This window comes from Macaca mulatta, chromosome 19, assembly GCF_049350105.2.
Source record: "Macaca mulatta isolate MMU2019108-1 chromosome 19, T2T-MMU8v2.0, whole genome shotgun sequence".
NCBI lineage: Eukaryota > Metazoa > Chordata > Mammalia > Primates > Cercopithecidae > Macaca > Macaca mulatta.
Window position 1 is genome coordinate 62,561,839 of NC_133424.1, and position 24,216 is coordinate 62,586,054.

The 24,216-nt window shown below is 47.4% G+C and overlaps 1 protein-coding gene across 4 annotated transcripts in view; it reads left to right on the forward strand.

Moving 5' to 3' along the window:
• Positions 1-24,216, forward strand: part of MYH14 (myosin heavy chain 14) — a 145,662-nt gene that overhangs the window by 11,799 nt on the left and 109,647 nt on the right. For 2 of the 4 annotated variants that reach the window (XM_077980800.1, XM_077980801.1), the window contains exon 3: positions 12,220-12,360. In XM_077980800.1, coding sequence (XP_077836926.1) covers positions 12,220-12,360 — 141 coding nt within the window. Of the gene's footprint in view, positions 1-12,201; positions 12,361-24,216 lie in introns of those variants that run through there. The other 2 variants (XM_077980798.1, XM_077980799.1) reach the window with 1 other exon arrangement.

Sequence of the window (24,216 nt, forward strand, 5' to 3'; positions counted from 1 at the left end):
GGAGACCAGCCTGGCCAACATGGCGAAACTCTATTTCTACCAAAAATAAAAAAATAATAATAAAGAAAAATTAGCTGGGTGTGGTGGCATGTGCCTATAATCCTGGCTACTCCGGAGGCTGAGGCAGGAGAATTGCTTGAACCCAGGAGACGGAGGTTGCAGTGAGCCGAGATGGCGCCATTGCACTCCAGCATGGGTGACGCAGCAAGACTCCATATCAAAGAAAAAAAAAAGACTAACCTAAGCTGTACCTGCGTGCACGGAATGTGCGTGACTGGCAAGAAATGTGCCTTGGTAGTCCCAAGATGGAGCAGAACTGAAAATGGCGTTATTCTGGCTCTCCTAGGCTCCTGTTTCCCTAATGCTTCTGGTCCATGGATCACATCTCAGGAGTAAGGCTCTAGGACTGGGTTTCTCAGCCTTGGCGCTGTTGACATTTGGGGCCATACAATTCTTTGTTGTTGGGGGCTGTCCTGTGTGTTGAAGGATGTTGAGCAGCATCCTTGGCCTCCACTTTTAATTTTTTTTTTTTTTTTGAGACAAGTGTCTTGCTCTGTCGTCCAGGCTGGAGTGCAGTGGCGTGATCTCAGCTTACTGTAACCTCCATCTCCTGGGTTCAAGTGATTCTCATGCTTCAGCCTCCCCAGTAGGTAGGATTACAGCCATGCAGCCCCAAACCTGGCTAAGTTTTTGTATTTTTAGTAGAGATAGGGTTTCACCATGTTACCCAGGCTGATCTCAAACTGCTAACCTCAGGTAATCCACCCACCTCGGCCTCCCAAAGTGCTGGGATTACAGGCGTGAGCCACCACATGCAGCCTATTTCTCCTTTATCTTTAAGTTATTTGATTTTTTAAAGTTATGTGTGTAAATAGTTTACTCATGGATTTTATTCCAGCAGGGTACAGAGGAAAAACACAACATTTGTAATAAAAGGGGAACACTGGCATACCCAACCACGATGCACATGTATGTTCACCAAAGTCCACTAAAACAGGGATTGGCCAACTACAGGGGCTCAATTCAGTCTCCAGCCTGTTCCTTTATGGGCCAGAGCTAAGAATGGTTTTTGTTTTCAAAGGGTTGTAGGTCGGGTGCGGTGGCTCACGCCTGTAATCCCAGCACTTTGGGAGGCCAAGGCAGGTGGATCACGAGGTCAGGAGTTTGAGAGCAGCCTGGCCAACATGGTGAAACCCCGTCTCTACTAAAAATAGAAAAATTAGTCGAGCATGGTGGTGGGCACCTGTAATCTCAGCTACTTGGGAGGCTGAGGCAGAATTGCTTGAAACCAGAAGGTGGAGGTTGCAGTGAGCTGAAATCACACCATTGCACTCCAACCTGGGCAAAAGAGCAAAACTCTGTCTCAAAAAAAAAAAAAGGGTTAAAAAAAATATATATATATATATATGACAAAGATCTTATATTATTCCCTAAGTTTAAAATATTTCCTCTCTGGGCCGGGCATGGTGGCTCACACCTGTAATCCCAGCACTTTGGGAGGCCAAGGTGGGTGGATCACCTGAGGTCAGGAGTTTGAGACCAGCCTGGCCAACATGGAGATACCTCATCTCTACTAAAAATGCAAAAATTAGCTGGGCATGGTGGCGCACCCCTGTTATCGCAGCTACTCAGGAGGCTGATGTGGGATAATTGCTTGAACCCGGGAGGTGGAGGCTGCAGTGAGCTGAGATCGTGCCACTGCACTCCAGCCTGGGTGACAGAATGAGACCCCGTCTCAAAATAAATAAAATAAAATAAATAAAATAAAATAAAATAATAAAATAAAATAAAATAAAAATTTCCTCTCTGGCTCTTTGTAGAAAAAGTGTCACAACTCCATACAAGAATGTCCTTAGAAACCCTATTGTAATAACCCGAAACTGGAAACTACAGAAACATCCATCCGTCCACCATTGAATGGATAAATAGATTGTGTTATGTTTGTACAATGGAATGCCATCTAGTAGGGGTTGACAAACTTTTTCTGTTAAGGACCAGATAGTAAATATTTTCAGTTTTCTGGGCCATGTGGTCTCTGCCGCAGCCATTGCTGGGCTTACACAGTTATAGACCACAGTGAATGAATGGGCATGACTTTGTTCCAATAAAACTTTATTTACACGAACAAGCAACAGTCTAGAGCTGACCCCAGGTTGTAGGTTTCCAGCCTGTGCCATTCAGCAATGAGAATCAGCAATCAACATATAACCTATGTTAAGTGGAGGAAGACAGACTCAAAGGAGTACAGACTGTACTGTTCCATTTATATAAAGTTCAAGAACAGGAAGAAGTAATCTATGGTGTTAGAAGTCAGAATAGTGGTGACCCTTGGGAGAAGAGGAGGGACAAGAGGGCTTGGGGATGTTCTGATTTTAAAATCTGGGTACTGGCTTGCTGGCTTCATGGGCTTGTTCACTGTGTGATAATTCGTTGAGCTGTACATTCACAATGTACGCACCATTTTTGTGTGCATGTTATTCTAAATAAAGCCGGGCAAGGGTGTTGCCTGTGACAATCTGATACCTGGCACGGCAGCTGCGCAGCAGAAACCCCCAAATTCTCCTCGGAATTGGGATCTGACAGCTTCTCAGCCTCACAGCTGTTGGAGCTTCTCAGATCCACTGATTTAGTGAATTTGACACGGCAGAAAAATTCTCAGCTTCTTACAAGAACCACACCTCAATGACTGTCCTCTTTCTTAATCTCACCACTTTCAAACCAGGAAATGAGCAGAAAAAAAAAAAAAAAAAAACAATAAACCCGTTTAAATACCTCTGAGACACCAAGGGAAATGTCCTAAACACCAGGCAATAAAGTCCATGTTCTTTCCTCCCGGGAAAGCGTCGCTGATTCATCTCCTTCATTCTGTGCCTCATGCATGTCTGATGAAGAGAGGCCTTCCCAGACCACCTGATCTAAGGGAGCACCCCCTCACCCCAGCATTTCCTGGCAGTCTTCTCTGCTTTCTGTTTTGCCTTCATGAGTGTAAGAAATTGAATTGTGTCTCCCCCTAAAAAAGAATTGTTGACATCCTAACCCCCAATACCTCAGAAAAGTGACCATATTTAGAAACAGGGTCATTGCAGATGTAATTAGTCAAGATGAGGTCATCCTGGAGCATCCTCTAAACCAATTTGACTGGTGTCCTTATAAAAATAATGCCATGTGGGCCGGGTGCGGTGGCTCATGCCTGATATCCCACACTTTGGGAGGCCGAGGTGGGCAGATCACTTGAGGTCAGGAGTTCAACACCAGCCTGGTCAATACGGTGAAAGCCTGTCTCTACTAAAAATACAAAAATTAGCCAGGCATGGTGGCGCACACCTGTGGTCCCATCTACTCAGGAGGCTGAGGCTAGGACAGAGGGCTGGGACAGATTCTCCCTCGTGGTCTTCAGCAGGAACCAGCTCAGGCAACACTGCAAATTTCTGGCCTCTGGAATTGTAAGACAATAAATTTCTACCATTTAAGCCACACAGTTTTTGGTACTTGGTTATGGCTAATACAGATGAATAAAATTCAGATATGTGGGAAGGGGAGGATGGGCATTCAAGGTGAAGGGAACAGCCTGGGCAAAGGTAAGGAACCAGGACACCACTAGGCTTCCACAGAGAAGGATGCACAGTTTAGTGTCACAGTGTTGTGGTGTACATTATTATAGGATGCCGCATCTTGAGGACACTTCACCCATGCCCACTGTCCCCTTCTCAGTTCCAGACGTGTGTCTCTGACAGGGTCTGGCCAGGCAAACAAAAATCACCTTAGGTCTTTCAACAGGAGGTAATTTAATATACAGGATTGATCACATAGAGGGTGGAAGGACTGAAGAGCTAAATGCTGCACAGGGAGGCTTTCTAGAGCGTCTATAGGTAGAGCACACCTATCTATCTATCTATCGATTGATCGATCGATTGATCTATCTTTTTTAATTTTTATTTTTGAGACAGAGTTTCACTCTTGTCGCCCAGGCTGGAGTGCAGTGGCACTTTCTCAGCTCACTGCAACCTCCGCCTCCCGGGTTCAAGCAATTCTCTTGCTTCAGCCTCCCGAGTAGCTGCGATTATAGGTGCCTGCCACCACGCCTGGCTAATTTTTGTATTTTTAGTAGAGACAGAGTTCTGCCATGTTGGCCAGGCTGGTCTTGAACTCCTGACCTTAGATGATCTCCCCGCCTTGGCCTCCCAAAGTGCTGAGATTACAGGCATGAGCCACTGTGCCCAGCCTATCTATCTATTTATCTATCTGTCTATATATCATCTATTGTCTATTATCTATCTATCTATTTATCTATCATCTATTATCTATTATCTATTTATCATCATCTATTATCTATCTATCATCATCTATCTATTATCTATCTATCTATCTATCTATCTATCTATCTATCTATCTATCTACCTTTTCAGAGACAAGGTCTCACTCTGCCACCCAGGCTGGAGTGCAGTGGCTCTATCACAGTTCACTGAAGCCTCAAACTCCTGGGCCCAAGCGATTCTCCCACTTCAGCCTCCTGAGTAGCTGGACTATAGGTGCATGTCACCACGCCTGGTTAATTTTAATTTTAATTTTTTTTTTTTGTAGAGATGGGGGGGGGGTCTTGCTCTGTTGCCCGGGCTGGTCTTGAACTTCCGGCCTCAAGCAATTCTCCTGCCTTGGCCTCCCAAAGCGCTGGGATTAGAGGCATGAGCCACCATGCAATCCATACAATCTGGATTTTACCAAGTCCTGGAGGTGGTTTTCAGCTTTGCTCAAGTTTAAGCAGTCCCAGCTTTGCTGCTTAAAGTGTGGTCCATGAACCAGCAGCATCAGCCTCACCTGGAGCTTGTTAAAAATACAGCCCCTCGGCCCCACCCTGGACCTGCTGAATCAGAATCTTAAGATCCCTCACAACGTTAACTGCGGGAGGGATGCTGCGTCCTTGATGCATGACATCAAGAGGTCTGTGATGTCAGCAGGTCCCACAACGGGTGATACTAACTTTGATCCCATGCTTAAGATGCCGTCTGCCCAGTTTCTCCGCTGTAAAGTTACTCTTTCTCACACAGAGCTCATTTGATGGCTCTTACCAAGGCACATTTTTAGAGCATATGAAACTGTGAGAATCCCTGGTCTAGAGAGTAATGACCGATGTTTGTAATAACAGCCCTGAGTCAAGGAAAGAGCTGATTAATTACGGCACCTGTGGGAGGTAATTTAGCTTAATGGGTAAGAGTACAGACTTGGAGGCACCAAATTAGGGAAGCAGGCAGCCAAAACGCAGAGGTTTTAAACTTCTACCTTCACTGTACTTCTGTTTCCTTTTCTCAGCGTTCAGCTCCTTACTATGTTCTCTCGATTCCCTTGTTGCCTTGTTTTGGTGTTTTTTTTTTTTTTTTTTTTTTTTTTTTTGAGACAGGGTCTCTCTCTCTGTCACCCAGGCTGCAGTGCAATGGCGCGATCTTGGTTCACTGCAACCTCCACCTCCTGGGTTCAAGCAATTCTCCTGTTTTAGCCTCCTAAACAGCTAGGATTACAGGCATGTGCCACCACACCTGGCTAATTTTTGTATTTTTAGTAGAGATGGGGGTTTCGCCATGTTGGCCAGGCTGGTCTCAAACTCCTGACCTCAGGTGATCCACCCTCCAGGGTCTTTCTCTGTTGCCCACGCTGCGGTGCAGTTTTGCAATCATAGCTCACTGCAGCCTTGAACTCCTGGGCTCAAGCGATCCTCCTGCCTCAGCCTCCAGAGTAGTTGGGACCACAGGCATGTGCTACCACACCCGGCTAACTTTTTGATTCTTGGTAGAGACAGGAGTCTCACTATGTTGCCCAGGCTGGCCTCGAACTCCTGACCTCAAATGATCCGCCCGCCTTAGCCACCCAAAGTGCTGGGATTACAGGCATGAGCCACCACGCCCCAGCCTTGTTCAGCATTTTTAAAAGCTTCACTGCCTGCCCAGCGCGGTGGCTCACACCTGTAATCCCAGCGCTTTTGGAGGCCGAGGGGGGCAGATCATGAGGTCAGGGATTTGAGACCAGCCTGACCAACATGGCGAAACCCCATCTCTACTAAAAATACAAAAATTAGCCAACTGGTGGCGGGCGCCTATAATCCCAGCTACTTGGGAGGTTGAGGCAGGACAATCGCTTGAACCCGGGAGGCGGAGGTTGCAGTGAACTGAGATGGCGCCACTGCATTCCAGCCTGGGTGACACAGCGAGACTCCGTCTAAAAAAAATAAAAAATAAATAAATAAAAGCTTCACCTCCTGCCATTATGTCAAATATTTTATTGTTTACTTGCTCATTGTCTCTTCCATGAGAAGTTGAGATCCAGGAGGACAGACACTCTGGCTTGTCCATGGAGGTATTCTCAGTTCGCAGCACTGTGCCTGGCACACAGTAGGTGCTTAAAAAATTGTGCTGAGTTTTTAAAAATGTGAGCACTGGAATCAGACTCACATGAGTTCAAATCCTAAGTCTGCCCCTTACTTATCTGTCCCTACGTCTGTTTCTGTGTTGGTGATATTGAGATAATGGTGCTGAAACGGTTAAAGAAATATGCATGGAAGTTTTTGCTATACATGGCTTTTTAAACACTTTATTTTGAAGTAATTTCAGACTTAACCAAAAATGTTGCAAAAATAATGCAAAGAATTCTCATGCAAAATAATGCAAAGAATTCTCACCCTTCACCCAAACTTCTCCAAAGGTTAAAACTTTTCATAACAACAGTAAAATATTGTGAAATAAACATGGTAACATTTCTATGGACTAATTTACAAATGCGTTTCTTTCCTTCCTTCCTTCCTCCTTCCCTCCCTTCCTTCCTTCCTTCCTTCCTTCCTCCCTCTTCCATCTTCCCCTCCTTCTCTCCCTCCCTTCTTTCTCTTTCTCTTTTCTTTCTTTCTTTCTTTCTTTCTTTTCTTTCTTTATTTCTTCCTTCCTTCCTTTCTTCCCCCTCCCTCTTTTCTTTTCTTCTTTTTTCTTTTTCCTTCCTTCCTTCCTTTCTTCCCCTCCCTCCCTCTTTTCTTTTCTTCTTTTTTCTCCTTCCTTCCTTCCTTCCTTCCTTCCTTCCTTCCTTTCTTTCTTTCTTCTTTCTTTTTCTTTCTCTTTCTTTCTTTCTTTCTCTCTCTCCCCTCCCTCCCTCCTTTGTTTCCTTCCTTCCTTCCTTCCTACCTTCCTTCTGACAGAGCCTCACTCTGTTGCCCAGGCTGGAGTGTGGTGGTGCAATCACAGCTCACTGCAGGCTTGACCTCCTGGGCTCAAGCAATCGTTGAGCCAAGACCTGGGTCACCCACTGATTTCTTTTTGTTACAGGCATGCGCCACCATGTCTGGCTAATTTTTTTTTTTTTTAATTTTGTAGAGATAGGGGTCTCCCGGCTGGGCGCGGTGGCTCGCGCCTGTAATCCCAGCACTTTGGGAGGCCGAGTCAGGCGGATTGCCTGAGGTCTGGAGTTCGAGACCAGCCTGGCCAACATGGTGAAACCCCATCTCTACTAAAAATACAAAAATTAACCAGCCATGGTGGTGGGCACCTGTAATCCCAGCTACTCGGGAGGCTGAGGCAGGAGAATCGCTTGAACCTGGGAGGCGGAGGTTGCAGTGAGCCAAGATTGTGCCACTGCGCTCCAGCCTCTGTCTCAAAAAAAGAAGAGAGATGAGAGTCTCCCTATGTTGCCCAAGCTGGTCTCGAACCCCCAGGCTCAGGGGATCCTCCTGCTTTAGCTTCCCAAGGTACTGGGATTATGAGCGTGAGACACTGTGCCCAGCCAAACCTTTTATCACATTTCACCGTATTCCCACTCATGCCCTTTTTCTGGTCCAGGATCCCATCCAGGGACCCACACAACATTTAATTGTCATGTCTCCTCAGTCCCCTCCAATCTGTGACAGCTCCCCCATCTTTCGTTGACTTTCATGACTTTGAGACTTCTACGAAAGTCTTCAAGGGAAAGGTCCTGGTCGTTTAGTTTGTGGAATATCTCTTGGTTTGCATTTGTCTGATTTTTTTTTTCCCATAATTAGATTCAGGTTGAGCACTTTGGGCAGAGACACTATGGGAGTGATGCTGGGTCCTACTTGGTGCGTGACATCACCAAGAGGATGTTAGAAACTGATGTTAGAAGGCCCCATCACCAGTGTGATCTTACCTCTGATCACCTGCTTAAGGTGTTGTCTTCCTCGATTCTCCTCTGTAAACTTATGATTTCTGACACAGCGTTCATTTGATAGTACCTATTATTAACCATTTTTTCTCCCAATATATATTTACTGAGCACCTATTATGTGCTAGGCCCTGTCCAAGATGTGGCAACCGTTTTCCCCTCCTGGAGCTTACGCTCTCACAAGGAAGACTGACAGGTAGTGGAAAAAACTCACAACAGAGAGAAACCAGTGGGTGACCCAGGTCTCATACGGTACTGCAGGAGACGGGAGGAGAGTGTGAAGGGATATTTGAGTTGGGTGTTGAAGGATGAGTAGGAGGTCACCAGGGAGGGAGAGTAAAGGAGTGGTACTTGTGCAGAGATGAAAGACAGCATTTCCAATGCCAGACTGAAGGGCTGGAGTGTGGTGCTAGAAGCCTGAGGAGCCACGGGAGGGCTATGAGTAGAGGATGAGTAGGATCAGTTCTAGGTGTAGAAAGATCCTCTTTGGCTATGTGGGGGGCAGGATGGACGGAGCAACCTACACGCCTGGGAAGAGGCTGGGAAAGAATGAGGCTTGAATGGAAGTGGTCACCCTGAGGATGGAGAAGATGGCTTGGGGCAGAGACAGGGGTAGGAGGCCCATGTGTGGGGGGTGGCAAGAAGGAGAGAGGCAGTGAGGATGATGGGGTTAGATATGCCCCCCCATATCTAACCTGGACACTGACAGATCTACAGAAACTATTATTGACCAAGAGGGGAAATGCAAGTATCAGAACAGGTTTGGCAGGGAAGATAATGAGCCCTGTTTTCCCATAAGTGGATGACAGATTTCAGAGAGATTTCCTTCCGAGATGGCTGGCCCCGAGAGGTGTGTGGAACTTAAAGAGTTAATCCCTCTGCTGTTTGGGAAAACAAGGGGCTCAGAATGAGTGTCTTTCTCTCTTGCTCCTCCTATTTCTCTGGGAATAAACATAAGTCAGATAACGTAGTCCAGAAAGTACTTGGAACTTCGTAAATGCTTATTAGATGGCAGTTGTATTTTTAAAAAATGTAATGACTGCTTACAAAGTGCCAGACAATTATTATTTTTACGGTTGGATGTCTTTTTCTCATTGTCTCTTATTTCTTCCTTTTCTCAGCCCCTCTGGGAAGGCAATTGTCTGGCATAATCATACATCTGTGCAATCCTGGGAAAGGTCATCACTGCAGGAGACAGGTTGATTTCCCCGTAGACTTGTAGAGCTTCCCATGATGCTGGAAATGTGGTATGTCTGTGCTGCCAACAGGGTAGACACCAACCTATACTAACCTATGTGGCTGTCAATCACTGAAGATGTGGCTAGTGGGACTGAGGAACTGAATGTTTTTTTCTCTCTCGCTTTTTTTTTTTTTTTTTTTTTAAGAGAGACAGGATCTTGCTCTGTCACCCAGGCTGGAGTGCAGCGGCTCGATCATTGCTCACCGCAGCCTTGACCTCCTGGGCTCAAGCACTCGTCTCTCCTCGGCCTCCTGAGTAGCTGGGACTACAGGTCCACACCACCATGCCTGGCTCATTTTTAAATTTTTGGTAGACACAGGATCTCACTATGTTGCCCAGATGGTCTCAAACTCCTGGAATCAAGTGATCCTCCCACCTTGGCCTCCTAAAGTGCTGGGATTACAGGCATGAGCCACAGTGCCCGGCTTTGAAGATTTTAATCTTATTTAATTTTAATTCATTTACATTTAAACAACCTCATGCGACTAGCAGTTACCACCTGGGACAATGCAATTCTACAGCTGAGCCTGCTCCCTAGAAGCATAAAAATTTACCCCATTGCCAGGCGCAGTGGCTTACGCCTGTAATCCCAGCACTTTGGGAGGCCGAAGTAGGGGATCACTTGAGGTCAGGAGTTCGAGACCAGCCTGGCCAACATAGTGAAACTCCATCTTTACTAAAATACAAAAATTAGCCGGGCATGGTGGCACATGCCTGTAATCGCAGCTACTCAGGAGGCTGGGGCAGGAGAATCACTTGAACCCAGGACACAGAGGTTGCAGTGAGCTGAGATCGGGGTCATTGTACTCCAGCCTGGGTGACAGAGCAAGACTCCATCTCAAAAGAAAAATAATAGGGCCGGGCGCGGTGGCTCAAGCCTGTAATCCCAGCACTTTGGGAGGCCGAGGTGGGCGGATCACGAGGTCAGGAGATCGAGACCATCATGGCTAACACAGTGAAACCCCGTCTCTACTAAAAAATACAAAAAACTAGCCGGGCAAGGTGGCGGGCGCCTGTAGTCCCAGCTACTCGGGAGGCTGAGGCAGGAGAATGGCATAAACCCGGGAGGGGGAGCTTGCAGTGAGCTGAGATCCGGCCACTGCACTCCAGCCTGGGTGACAGAGTGAGACTCCGTCTCAAAAAAAAAAAAAATAATAATAATAATAATTAATTTTAATAATTTATGTATAAAAAAACTTAGTGGTTGGCCGGGCGCGGTGGCTCAAGCCTGTAATCCCAGCACTTTGGGAGGCCGAGACGGGCGGATCACGAGGTCAGGAGATCGAGACCATCCTGGCTAACACAATGAAACCCCGTCTCCACTAAAAATACAAAAAAATTAGCCAGGCGTGGTGGTGGCGCCTGTAGTCCCAGCTACTCGGGAGGCTGAGGCAGGAGAATGGCGGGAACCCGGGAGGCGGAGCTTGCAGTGAGCCGAGATCGCGCCACTGCACTCCAGCCTGGGCGACAGAGCGAGACTCCGCCTCAAAAAAAAAAAAAAAAAAACAAAAACTTAGTGGTAATTTGTTATCGCAGCCATAGGAAGTTAATACAGCCACCTTGGAGTGAAGTCTGGCACTTTTTAAAAAAGTAAACCTGGGCTGGGCATGGTGGCTCACGCCTGTAATCCCAGAACTTTGGGAGGCCGAGGTCGGTGCATCATTTGAGGTCAGGAGTTCAAGGCCAGCCTGACCAACATAGTGAAACCCCGCCTCTACTAAAAATACAAAAAAAATTAGCCAGGCGTGTTGGTGCGTGCCTGTAATCCCAGCTACTTGGGAGGCTGAGGCAGGAGAATCTCTTGAACCTAGGAGGCAGAGGTTGCAGCAAGCCAAGATTGCATTACTGTACTCCAGCCTGGGTGACAAAGTGAGACTCTGTCTCGGAAAAAAAAAAGTAAACCCGATGCAGGGCAAGCTCTTGGCTTCTACCAGGGAGGAATTCAAGAGGGAGCCGGTGGTGGAAGAAAATAGCTTTCCTGAGGCGGTGGCAGACTTACAGCTCTGGGACCACAGGCTGTTCAACAAGCAGCGTGCTGAGTGGGAACAGCAGCTCAGCGCAGTGCTGCAGTCATACTTATATCTACGTTTAATGATATGCTAATTAAGAGAGCAGGTTATTCAGAATTAGCTAGAGAATGAGCTAGTAACTTCCAGGTGTTGCCATGGTTCGAGACCAGCCTGGGCAATATAGTGAGACCCCCCCCATCTCTATACAAATTTTAAAAAATTTATCTGGATGTGGTGGTGCAAGGCTGTGGTCGTAGTTACTCGGGAGTCTGAGGCAGAAGGATTCTTTGAGCCCAGGAGATTGAGGCTGCAGTGAACTGTGATTGAACCACTGTACTCCAGCCTAGGTGACAGAGTGAGACTCCGTCTCAAAAAAAAAAAAAAAAAAAACCATTGTGAAAATATACTCAAAAATTATAAATTCGTACATGTATTTAATAAGCCTGATTTAAAAAGATAATTCCGGGGGAAGGGTCTGTAAGATTTATCGGATGCCAAGGGACCCACGGCACGTGCGCAAAGACTAAGATTCCTGAGGGTGTTGACTGTGCACACCTGTGTCACCTGCCACGCTGGGGATGAAGGAAGGGGAGGAAGGACATTGCAAGGAAAGGACCCTTCCGGGGCTCAGGTTCAGGACAGGGGTGGCTCCTGGGCCAGGAGCCCGGAGTGCAGGGAGCTTGCAGAGGAGTGGTAGGGAGGAGGAAGGGGGTGGGTTGAAACCAGATGAGGACTCGGTTTCTACCTTTGTCACCGAGCTATCATCATCTACACCCCTCCATATATTCGTTAATCATACACCTGCTTTATCTGCCCTCCCAGCCTGCATTCCATTCAGGCAGACAGATGTCCCTGAAGGCCCGAGGGACACCAGCCGCTATGCCAGTCTCCAAGGAACCTGAGGGAAACCAACGCTGGTCCCGGTCTTTGAGGACTCCCCAGCGCAGTGAGGGAGACCGACAGGTAAGTAGGCAGTGTCCACGCCTGGGGAAGAGGCTGTAAGGGAGACACCGCAGGCACTGGCAGGGCTCCCTACGGAACAATCAGGGAAGACATCCTGAAGAAGGGGGCATTGGGGTGAGGCCTCTCCCCATGTCATGAGGCCAAGCCCAATAATAATAATGATGCTAATAGTAATGGCCACTGGCCGGGTGCAGCGGCTCACGCCTGTAATCCCAGCTCTTTGGTTTTGTTGTTTGTTTTGAGACTGAGTCTTGCTCTATCGGCCAGGCTGGAGGGCAGTGGCAACCTCAGGTTCATGTGATTCTCCTGCCTCAGCCTCCCGAGTAGCTGGGATTACAGGCACCCGCCAGCTCTTTGGGAGGCTGAGGCGGGAGGATCGCCTGAGGTGGGGAGTTCAAGACCAGAGTGGCTAACATGGTGGAACCTCATCTCTACCAACAAATACAAAAATTAGCTGGGCATGGTGGCGCATGCCTGTAGTCACAGCTACTCGGGAGGCTGAGGCAGGAGAATCACTTGAACCGGGGAGGCAGAGGTTGCAGTGAGGAGAGAGCACACCACTGCACTCCAGCTTGGTCGACAGAGCAAGGCTCTGTCTCAAAAATAATAATAATAGTAATAATAATAGCAGCCACCAACATTTATCGAGGGCTTGCAATTGGCCAAAATCACTACGCTAAGCACAGGACGTGGACTAATTAATTTAACCCTTCAACAGCTGTAAATGGTAGATACTTTTCCTGTCCTGCCTTACTGCCTTCTCCTCCCTCTCTCCCTCCCTCCCTCCCTCCCTTCCTTCCTTCCTTCCCTCCTTCCCTCCTTCAAGACAGCATCTTGCTCCGTTGCCCAGGCTGGAGTGTTCAGTGGTGCAATCACAGCTCACTGCAGCCTCAACCTCCTGGACTCAAGCGATCTGCCCACCTCAACCTCTCAAAGTGCTGGGGTTACAGGCGTGAGCCACTGCACCCGGCCAGCAGATACTTTGATCACCATCCCCCTTCTTACAGATCAGGAACATTGAGGCACACACTTGTTTCCTTCCCTCAAAATGTTCCTGCTGTGGCTGGGGAGATGGTCATGGACACAGTGTCAGTCTGGTGAAGCTGTGCATTGATGGTAGCAGCAGAAGACGTTGAAAGGAAGCGAGAGGAGAGAGGGACTGATTCTAGCTGGGGAAGGAATTGAGGGTTGGGGACGCCATTTGTAGAAGGCTTCTGAGAAGCGATTGCCCTCCAGGGACAGATCCTTTTATAGGGCGTGGACTTTGGTGCATAGAATTCCGTCATATATTCTGTTCCTGTTTCTCTATCATTTGTCCATATCCCGATTTTGCTTTCTTGCTTATTTTTCCCTTTAATACTCCAGACTCACTCCTGTTTCCTCTTCTGGTGCCCCATAAACAAACCCTAACACCTCTAACATTCACGCAATCTTGGGTAGGTAGAAATGCTTACAGACCAGACGGCATTGCTTTGTGTAATTATGTCTTCTAAATTGACACAAAGGATAAATGCTATCTTTTAAATTGTGCTATAGACTGTTTTGTTTCTTACTTTTTCAATTCAACATTAATTTTTTTGTTTCGTTGTTTTTGTTTTTTAAAACAGAGCTGGTGCCTTAGCCTCCCAAGTAGCTGCGATCACAGATACACACCATCAAGCCCAGCTATTTCTTATATTTTTTAGTGGAGACGGGATTTCGCCATGTTGCCCAGGGTGGTCTCAAACTCCTGGCCTCAAGCAATCTGCCCACCTTGGCTTCCCAAAGTACTGGGATTAAAGGCCTGAGCCACCGCGCCCGGCCCAGTATTATGTTTTTATGATCTCTCCATGTTACCAAGTGAAACTGATTTATTGCTTCTAGGACACCATGGAGGAATCCACTCCCTTTTGCTTACCAGCTCCCCACGAAACAGACCCCATGGTGGTCTCCACCTCCCCATTCCCACCCATAATGCTGCCCTGGGCATCCTGGGATATGTCCTTGTATGTTACCTGTGTATGCTTCTCTATGGTAGCTACTTGGAAGTGGGATTGCTGGATCCCGGGAGAAATGCACAGTGAATGTCACAAAATTCTACCCCATTATCTAAGGTGGGTCTTAAAGCTCTAGCAGCATGTCACCAGGCAGAGAAGGGTGGAGAAGGGACCAGCCAGTTCAAAGGACTGAGAGTCCACAGCATGTCCAGGGTTCAGGGAATTATAGGTGACCCACCCGAGGGGTGGAACCTTTCAGGGAACAGCCATGTAATAAATACTCGACTGCACTAGTTTCTTTTTGGTTTTTTTTTCCTAAAAAGGAAAATAGTCTTGTTGTGGGCGGCAGCTTGGCAACATCTATGAAAGTCTTAACTGCACATACTCTTTGACCCAGCAATATCACTACTCATGCATGAGGAAGTAGGAAGAAGGAGGCTCAGTGTGTTGTGGCTTGTAAAGGTGGAACGTGGAAAACCACCAACAGCCCTACCAATGGGTGAGGAGTCAAAGGAACCACAGCTAGGCTGCGGCTATTGAATATGGTGCGGTGTAGACAAGATAAAGGTGAATTAAAACATAGGAGCACGGGCTGGGCACGGTGGCTCACGTCTGTAATCTCAGCACTCTGGGAGGCTGAGGCAGGTGGATCATGAGGTCAGGAGATCAAGACCATCCTGGCCAACATGGTGAAACCCTGTCTCTACTAAAAATACAAAAATTAGCCGGGTGTGGTAGTGGGCGCCTATAATCCTACCTACTGGGGAGGCTGAGGCATGAGAATCGCATGAACCCAGGAGGTAGAGGTTGCAGTAAGCTGAAATTGCACCACTGCACTCCAGCCCGGGCGACAGAGTGAGACTTCTTCTCAAAAAGGAAAAAAAAAAAAAAAAAAAAAAAGGCAAGTCAAATGTCCCTATATTGAGTATCATCCCATATCCCTAAACTCAAGAAATGATAATATTTCTCAGTTCTGCATCTATATATGTAAAACAGGAGTTGGCAAACTTTTTCTGTCAAGGCTCAGATGGTAAATATTTTCAGCTTTGAACATATGGTCTCTGTCACAACTGCTTAACTGTGCCCTTATAGCATGAAAGCAGCCACAGCCACAGACAATACTAAACCAACAAGCATGGCTGTGTTCCAGTAAAAGTTTATAAACCCAGGCAGTGGGCCAGTGTGGCCTGTGGGCTGTCATTTGCTGACCCCAATGTAAATAAATGGTAAATGTTAGATCCGGCTCAGTGGCTCATGCCTGTAATCCCAGCACTTTGGGGAGCCAAGGCAGGAGGATCACTTGAACCCAGGAGTTCGAGACCAGCCTGGACAACATAGTGACACCTCATCTTTACAAAACAATAAAAAAATTAGCCAGCCATGGTGGTGAGTGCCTGTGGTCTCAGCTGCTCTAGAGGCTGAGGTGGGCAGACAGCTTAAGCCTGGGGTGGTAAGTTTAGGCTGCAGTGAGCTGTGATTGCGCCGCTGCACTCCAGGCTGAGTGACAGAGTGAGACCCTGTCTGAAAAAAAAATTTTTTTTGAAAGAAATTACACCAAAATATTATCAGGGGTACATCTGGAAGGCAGAGTGAAAAGGAAGGGCCTGGTCAAGGGAAATATTACCCTCGTGTTTACATTTTTTCTATTTTGTGTAGTTAAAATTGCTTTACATTAAAAAGAATAGCTTTGGTGACCTTCTCCTTTCTGATCAGTGTCTTAGAAATGCCAGCAGCAGCGGGGCCTAGTGGCTCACACCTTTTGTCTCAGCACTTTGGGAGGCCAAGAAGGGAGGATCGGTGGAGGCCAGGAGTTTGAGACCAGCCTGGGCAACGTAATGAGACCCTGTCTCTATTTATTTTACTATTACTATTTTTAACCTTTTGAGACAGAGTCTTGCTCTGTCATCCAGGCTGGAGTGCAGTGGCACGATCTTGATTCATTGCAACCTCCACCTCCCAGGTTCAAGCGATTCTCCTGCCTCAGCCTCCCAAATAGTTGGGATTACAGGTGCCTGCCACCACGCCCAGCTAATTTTCGTATTTTTATTGGAGATGGGGGTTTCACCATGTTGGCCAGGCTGGTCTTGAACTCCTGACCTCAGGTGATCAGCCCACCGTGGCCTCCCAAAGTGCTGGGATTATAGGCATGAGCCACAGCACCTGGGCCCCTCTCTTTAAAAAAAAGAAAGAAAATGCCGGCAGCATGTGAAAGCAATGAGGAAGTAAAGTTCTCCAGCACCCTACCAGCTAGAGCAGAATTTCTCAGGAGTTTCTTTTATTCACTGAACAGGTGAGAGAGAAAGAATAAAAGGTTTTATTCACTTATCCAGCACTTACCATGTACAAGGAACTGTCCTAGGTGCTAGGGACAGAACAGTAAATGAAACCGAGTCCCTCCCCTCTATAGGGTGGATATTCTGCAGTCAAAGAGAGACAGACAATAAATAACAAACACAACAAATAAATAAATGGTGTCACAGGTGAGAAGGTCAAAGGTGCTATGGAAACACAGAAACAAGTGGCAAGTAAAAGGAGGGGGGGGGGGTGCCTGGGCGCCAGGTGAGGCATTAAACAAATGACCAGAGAAGGCTTCAATGCGAACGTGACATTTAAGCAGTGGCCTGAATGAATGAGGTGAGAGCTAGGAGGACGTCTGAGAGGAACAGCATTCCAGGCAGAAGGAGCAGCCGTGCAAAGGCCCTGAGGTGGGAACGTATCGTTGCATTTGAGGAACAGCAAGGGAGAAAGTGTGGCTGTAGTGGCATGAGCCAGGGGGAGAGGGGGAGAGGTGAAGAGAAATAAGGGGCAAAGTGGGTCACTGATGAGGACTTTTGTTTTACTCTGGGCCATGTCGAGGTGGGGGCGGTGTCTGAGCAGAGGAGGGACAGGAGCTGACTTGAGGTCTAAGAGGGTCCCTCTGACTGCCCTGTGGGAGCAGACGCAGTGGGAAGTGAGGAGACCAGAGAGGAGGTGGTGGCAGTGGTCTAGGCAGGAGATGATGGTGGATTTGACCAGAGTGAGGCAGTGGGGGTGGCAAGAAGGGGTCAGATTCTGGAGCTAGAGCTAGAGCTAGAGCTAGAGATTATATAGATATAGATTTTTTTTTTGAGATAAGGTCTCACTCTGTCACCCAGGCTAGAGTGCAGTGGTGCGATCTCAGCTTAATGCAATCTCTGCCTCCCGGATTCAAGCGATCCTCTTGCCTCAGCCTCACCTGAGCCTCCTAAGTAGCTGAAACTACAGGTGTGTGCTACCACACCCAGTTCGCTTTTTTTTTTTTTTTTTTTTTTTTGTGATAGAGTTTTGCTCCTGTTGCCCAGGCTGGAATGCAGTGGCACAATCTCAGCTCACTGCAACCTCTGCCTCCCAGGTTCAAGCAATTCTCCTGCCTCAGCCTCCCAAGTAGCTGAGATTACAGGCATCCACTACCACACCCAACTAATTTTTGTGTTTTTAATGGAGACAGGGTTTCACCATGTTGGCCAGGATGGGATGGTCTCAATCTCCTGACGTTGTGATCTGCCCACCTCAGCCTCCCAAAGTGCTGGGATTACAGGTGTGAGTCACTGCGCCCGACTTTTTTTTTTTTGAGATGGAGTTTCGCTCTTGTCGCCCAGGCTGGAGTGCAATGGCACGATCTCAGCTCACTGCAACTTCCACCTCCTGGGTTCAAGCGATTCTCCTGCCTCAGCCTCTGAGTAGCTGGGACTACAGGCGTGTGCCACCATGTCCAGCTGATTTTTGTATTCTTAGCAGAGATGGGGTTTCACCAAGTTGGCCAGGCTGGTCTTGAACTCCTGGGTTCAAGTGATCCGCCTGCCTCGGCCTCCCAAAGTGCTGGGATTACATGGCGTGAGCCACCGCACCCAATCAGATTCTGGATGTATTTTGAAGGTCAAGTTGACTACTTTTGCTGATAAACTGGAAGTAGAGGTAAGAAGGAAAGAGGAATCAAGGATGGTGCTAAGTGTTTTGGCTCAAGTACAATCAACAGCCATCTGCCACAGATCACCTGGGGACTCGTAAAAATGCAGGTCTCTGCCCCCTGCCCCCGTATCTATGCAGCTGGCACCCCTGGGTGCAAGCCAGAAAACTGCCTTCTGAGTGAGCTGCCCAGGAAAAGACTGGGGACCCAGAGGTAACCATGATCCTCTCAGGGGTGGGGAGGCACCTTCTGAGAACATTAGAGTGGTTGCTAGACTCCCTAGGTTCAAATCCCAGCCCTGCCATTCCACCTATGTGAGCTGGAATGACACCTGAAATTCTCCCAGCCACAGTTTCTTCATCTCTAACAAGACTATCAATGGTACCTGCCTCACAGGGCTGACGCAAGGTCTGAATGAGTTCATGTGTATAAAATATATAAAATGGTGCCACCACATACAACTTCCCAATAAGGGCAGCTAGAATTAGCATCCAGTTCCAATGATAATGAATTCTTTTTTTTTTTTTGGGGGGGGTGGTTGGGGGACAGAGTCTTGTTCTGTTGCCCAGGCTGGAGTGAAGTGACGCAATCTCGGCTCACTGTAACCTCCACCTCCCGGGTTCAAGCATTTCTCCTGCCTCAGCCTCTCAAGTAGCTGGGATTACAGAAGCCTGCCACCATGCCCGGCTAAAAGATGATGAATTCTTCATAATAAAATCCACACCAAAACATTATCAGGTGTCAGAGGTACATTTTGTTGGTTAAGTGAAATAGAGGATATTGGTCAAGGGAAACATTTCTCTATCACTTGATTTTTTTCCATCTTGTGTAATTAATTAGAATTGTTTTAATTCAAAAATAAAATAATGTTTTAAAAATAGCTGTAGTGGGCCAGGTATGGTGGCTCACACCTATAATCAGCACTTTGGTTGGCCAAGGCTCAAGATCACTTGAGCTCAGGAGTTCAAGACTAGCCTGAGCAACATAGGGAGATCCCCATCTCTACAAAAAAATTAGCTGGGCATGGTAGCACATGCCTGTGGTCCCAGATACTCAGGAGGTTAAATGATTCAATATGTATGTATAAGTAAGCTCAAGCATCATCAAAGTATTAGCTATTATTATTTGGCCAAGCATAAGGAGTCACAGACATTTTCTCAAAGGGGGAACGTTTAGTTGGGTTTTGAAGTATGAGTAGGAGTTCACCGGGTGACAAAATGTCATACTTCCTTTCATTTTCTTAGTCAAGACCCTCTCTTGAGGCATGCTGTGTTCCAGATCTTGTGCTGAGAGATCCCAGGACTTAGCATGAGGCAGGAGGATCACTTGGGCCCAGGAGGTTGAGGCTGCAATGAGCTGTGACTGGATCACTGTACTCTAGCGTGGGCAACAGAGCAAGACCCCGTATCAAATAAAACAAAAGTAGCTGTAGTGATCCTGTTCTTCAGGACCTCACAAGTCTGAAATTTAAGTGTTGGCTGGCGCTGTGGTCTCAAGGCTCGATTGGGGAAGGATCAGCTTCCATGCTCATTCGTGGTTATTGGCAGGATTCAGTTTCTCAGCATTCTGTTGATGGGTCAGAAACCGTCATCACCTTGCCCCACGAATCTCTCCAATATGGCAGCTTGCTTTATCAAACCGGAGAGGAGGGAGAGGGTCAGCTAGCGTGATAGAAGTAATAGTGTTTTATAACCTAATCATGGAATCGACATCCCATTGCATTTGCCTTATTCTATTTGTTGGAAGTTTTTTTTTTTTCCATTTGTAAAAGGGAGTGAAACAACAGGACCTAACCCTCGAGGCTTGTGGTGAGTTAAATGATTCAATGTATGTATAAGTAAGCTCAAGCGTCATCAAAGTATTAGCTGTTATTATTTGGTCAAACATGAGGAGTCAGAGACGTTTTCTCAAAGGGGGAATGTTGAGTTGGGTTTTGAAGTATGAGTAGAAGCTCACCAGGTAACAAAAAGTCATACTTCCTTGCATTTTCTTAGTCAAGACCCTCCCTTGAGGCATGCTGTGTTCCAGATTTGTGCGGGGAGATCCCAGGGACCTAGCATGAGTTCGACTCGGACCTATGTGGAGCTACTAGTCCCAGGGATGGGTCAGACCCGAGCCCTGTCCTCTAGTGCCTCCAAGCTGGTAGGGGAGGCGGAGAGGGATACAATTCAGGGTGACCAGGGCAAGCAGAGAGAGGAACAGAGTGGGTCATGGACTCCTAGCAGGTCAGCACTGAACAAAAGCTTTGAAATGGCTAGTCTGACCCCCCTCTCCCATTTACTAAAGCCTGGAGAGGGACAGGGCTTGCTCAAGATTACACAGAATGAATGAATATCCTGATCTTGGAGTCTGGGGATTTCAAGGACCAAATGAGATGCCAGAGATGCAGACCTGTCTCCTCTCAGACCCTTCACCCAGATTCCGAACACACCCCAAATCCCCACTCAAATCTGCAGACCGCCCCCTGACCCCGCAGACAATGATGGTGTCAGAGATATCTGCCACCCCAGCCCTCAGGCTCAGAGACCCACTTCATCCCTCACCCACATGCACAGCACACATCCCTGCAAGCCCTCATCATCCTATGTGCCCTGTGCTGGGTCAGGCTGGACACAGACATGACTTAGATGCAGGTTGAGCCCTGGAAGGGCTGCTAGTGTGGAAAGGTGCCAGGAGACAGAGCATCCCAACCCAGTGTGAAGAGTGTGTGCAAGCCGTGGCAGGGCATGGGATGGAAGGAGGGTGAGATGAGGGAACCCATAACACACTTTGAACCTTGGGAAGTTCACCTGGAGTTTCCTGACATGGGGAGATGGAGAGAGGCAGTAACAGGCAGAAAGCCCAGCATATGCGAAGCCACAAAGGCATGAAACACTATTTATTCCTACATCCATCCATCCATCCATTTATCCATTACCCATTATCCATCATCCATCCATCCATCCATCCATCCATCCATCCATCCATCCATCCATCCATCCATCCATTTATCCATCCATCTATCCATTTATCTATCCATCTATCCATTTATCCATCCATCCATCCATCCATCCATTTATCCATCCATCTATCCATTTATCCATCCATCTGTCCATTTATCCATGCATCCATCCACTTATCCATCCATCCACCCATCCATTTATCCATCCGTCTATGCATCCATCCATCCATCCATTTATCCATCCATCTGTCCATTTATCCATGCATCCATCCACTTATCCATCCATCCACCCATCCATTTATCCATCCGTCTATGCATCCATCCATCCATCCATTTATCCATCCATCTATCCATTTATCCATCCATCTATCCATTTATCCATCCATCCATCCATCCATCCATTTATCCATCCATCTATCCATTTATCCATCCATCTGTCCATTTATCCATGCATCCATCCACTTTTTTTTTTTTTTTTTGGAGACGGAGTCTCGCTGTGTCGCCCAGGCTGGAGTGCAGTGGCCAGATCTCAGCTCACTGCAAGCTCCGCCTCCTGGGTTCACGCCATTCTCCTGCCTCAGCCTCCCAAGTAGCTGGGACTACAGGCGCCCGCCACCTCACCCGGCTAGTTTTTTTTGTATTTTTTAGTAGAGACGGGTTTTCGCCGTGTTAGCCAGGATGGTCTCGATCTCCTGACCTCGTGATCCGCCCGTCTCGGCGTCCCAAAGTGCTGGGATTACAGGCTTGAGCCACCGCGCCCGGCCGCATCCATCCACTTATCCATCCATCCACCCATCCATTTATCCATCCGTCTATGCATCCATCCATCCGTCTGTCCATTTATCCATCCATCCATCATCCATTTATCCATCTATCCATCCATCCATCCATCCATCCACCCACCCATCTGCCCATCTGTCCCTCTGTCTATCTGTATGTTTATCTGTTCATGCACTTATGCATTAATCGATTCTTCCATCCATCTTATTTATTTATTCATTGTGTATATCATTCATTCATTCATTCATTCATGCATCCATCTATTCAAATGATCATCTGCCCTTTCATTCATCCATTTATTTATCCACTCATCAGTCACACATGCATCCATTCATATATTTATCAGTATCAGCTGTCATATGATCCTTCCCCAGCAACACCTCCTCAGACAGCCTTTCCGAACTCTTTCTAAAATAATACCCAGCAACCTTGCCTCTATTACCCTCCTTTTTATTTTCTTCACAGCCCTGACCCAGACTTGCAATTTTGCCCTGTAATTGTATGTTTATTTGTTCGGTGTCTGTGGCTACCATGAGAACGTGATCATTTATTCAATGAATGTTTCTCTCTTTTTAAAATTTAACTTTTAGGGGTACCCGTGAGGGTTTGTTACATAGGTAAACTGTATGTCACAGGGATTTGGTGTATGTATTATTTAATCACCCCAGTAATAAGCATGGTAGACGAGACACATATTTCTTGATCATCACTGTGTGCCAGGCTCTGTTATAGACACTGGGAACACAGTAGGGGATAAGAGAGACAAAAATCCCCTTCTGCATGAAGCTGACATTCTAGTGGTGATGTCAGACAATAAACATAGAGATGATAAATAAATTATAAGGCAGATTGGAAGAAGGATGCTGTGGTAAAATAAAGCATAGAGCCAAATGAGGGTGTCAGGGGTCCAGGGGAATGGGTGCTCAAGGAAGACCTCACCAAGGAGGTGATAGCTGAGCAAGACTTGGGGGAGAGAAGAGGGCCAAGAGATTATCCAAAGGAAGAGCATTGCAGTTGAGAGAATGGCACATGCAAAGGCCCTGAGGCAGGAGTGAACCTGGTGTGTTTGGGGGAGGGAGTAGATTAATATCTGAGTTTTGTGAGAGCCAGGATCATGTCTTTGCACCTGTCACCTCCTCTGTGTCTGGGTGGAGTCTGGGTGGGATGCAGTGGCTCATGCCTGTGATCCCAACGGTTCTGGAGGCCAAGGTGGGAGGATCGCTTAAGCCCAGGAGTTCCAGACCAGCCTGGACAACATAGCGAGACCCTGTCTCTACAAAATCTTTTTTTAAAAAAATTAGTCGGCCGGGCGCGGTGGCTCAAGCCTGTAATCCCAGCACTTTGGGAGGCCGAGGCGGGTGGATCACGAGGTCAGGAGATCGAGACCATCCTGGCTAACACGGTGAAACCCCCATCTCTACTAAAAAAAAATACAAAAAACTAGCCGGGCGTGGTGGCGGGCGCCTGTAGTCCCAGCTACTCGGAGGCTGAGGCAGGAGAATGGCGTGAACCTGGGAGGCGGAGCTTGCAGTGAGCCAAGATTGCGCCACTGCACTCCAGCCTGGGTGACACAGCGCGAGACTCCGTCTCAAAAAGAAAAAAAAAAAAAAAAAAAAATTAGTCAGGGCCAGGCATGGTGTCTCACGCCTGTAATCCCAGTACTTTGGGAGGCTGGGTGGGTGGATCACGAGGTCAGGAGTTCAAGATCAGCCTGGCCAACATGGTGAAACCCCGTCTCTACTAGAAATACAAAAAGTATCCAGGCATAGTGGCTCGTGCCTGTAATCCCAGCTACTTGGGAGGCTGAGGCAGGAGAATCGCTTGTACCCGGGAGGCGGAGGTTGCAGTGAGCCGAGATCATGCCACTGCACTCCAGTCTGGGGGAAAGAGTAAGACTCCGTCTCAAAAAAAAAAAAAAAAAAAAAAAAAAAGATTAGCTGGGCATGGTGGCAAGTGCCTATAGTCCTAGCTACTCAGGAGGCTTAGTTGGAAGGATCGCTCAAGCCCAGGAGATTGAGGCAGCAGTGAGCCATGATTGTGCCACTGCACTCTGGCCTGGGTGACAGAATGAGATCCCATCTCAAAAAAACAAAAACAAAAACAAAAACAGGAGTCTGCAAACTACAGACTATAGCCCACTGGCCACATTCTCCCTGTCTGTATAAATAAAGTTTTATTGGAACACTACCTCACCTATCATTTGCATATTGTCTCTGGCTGCTTTCATACTACAA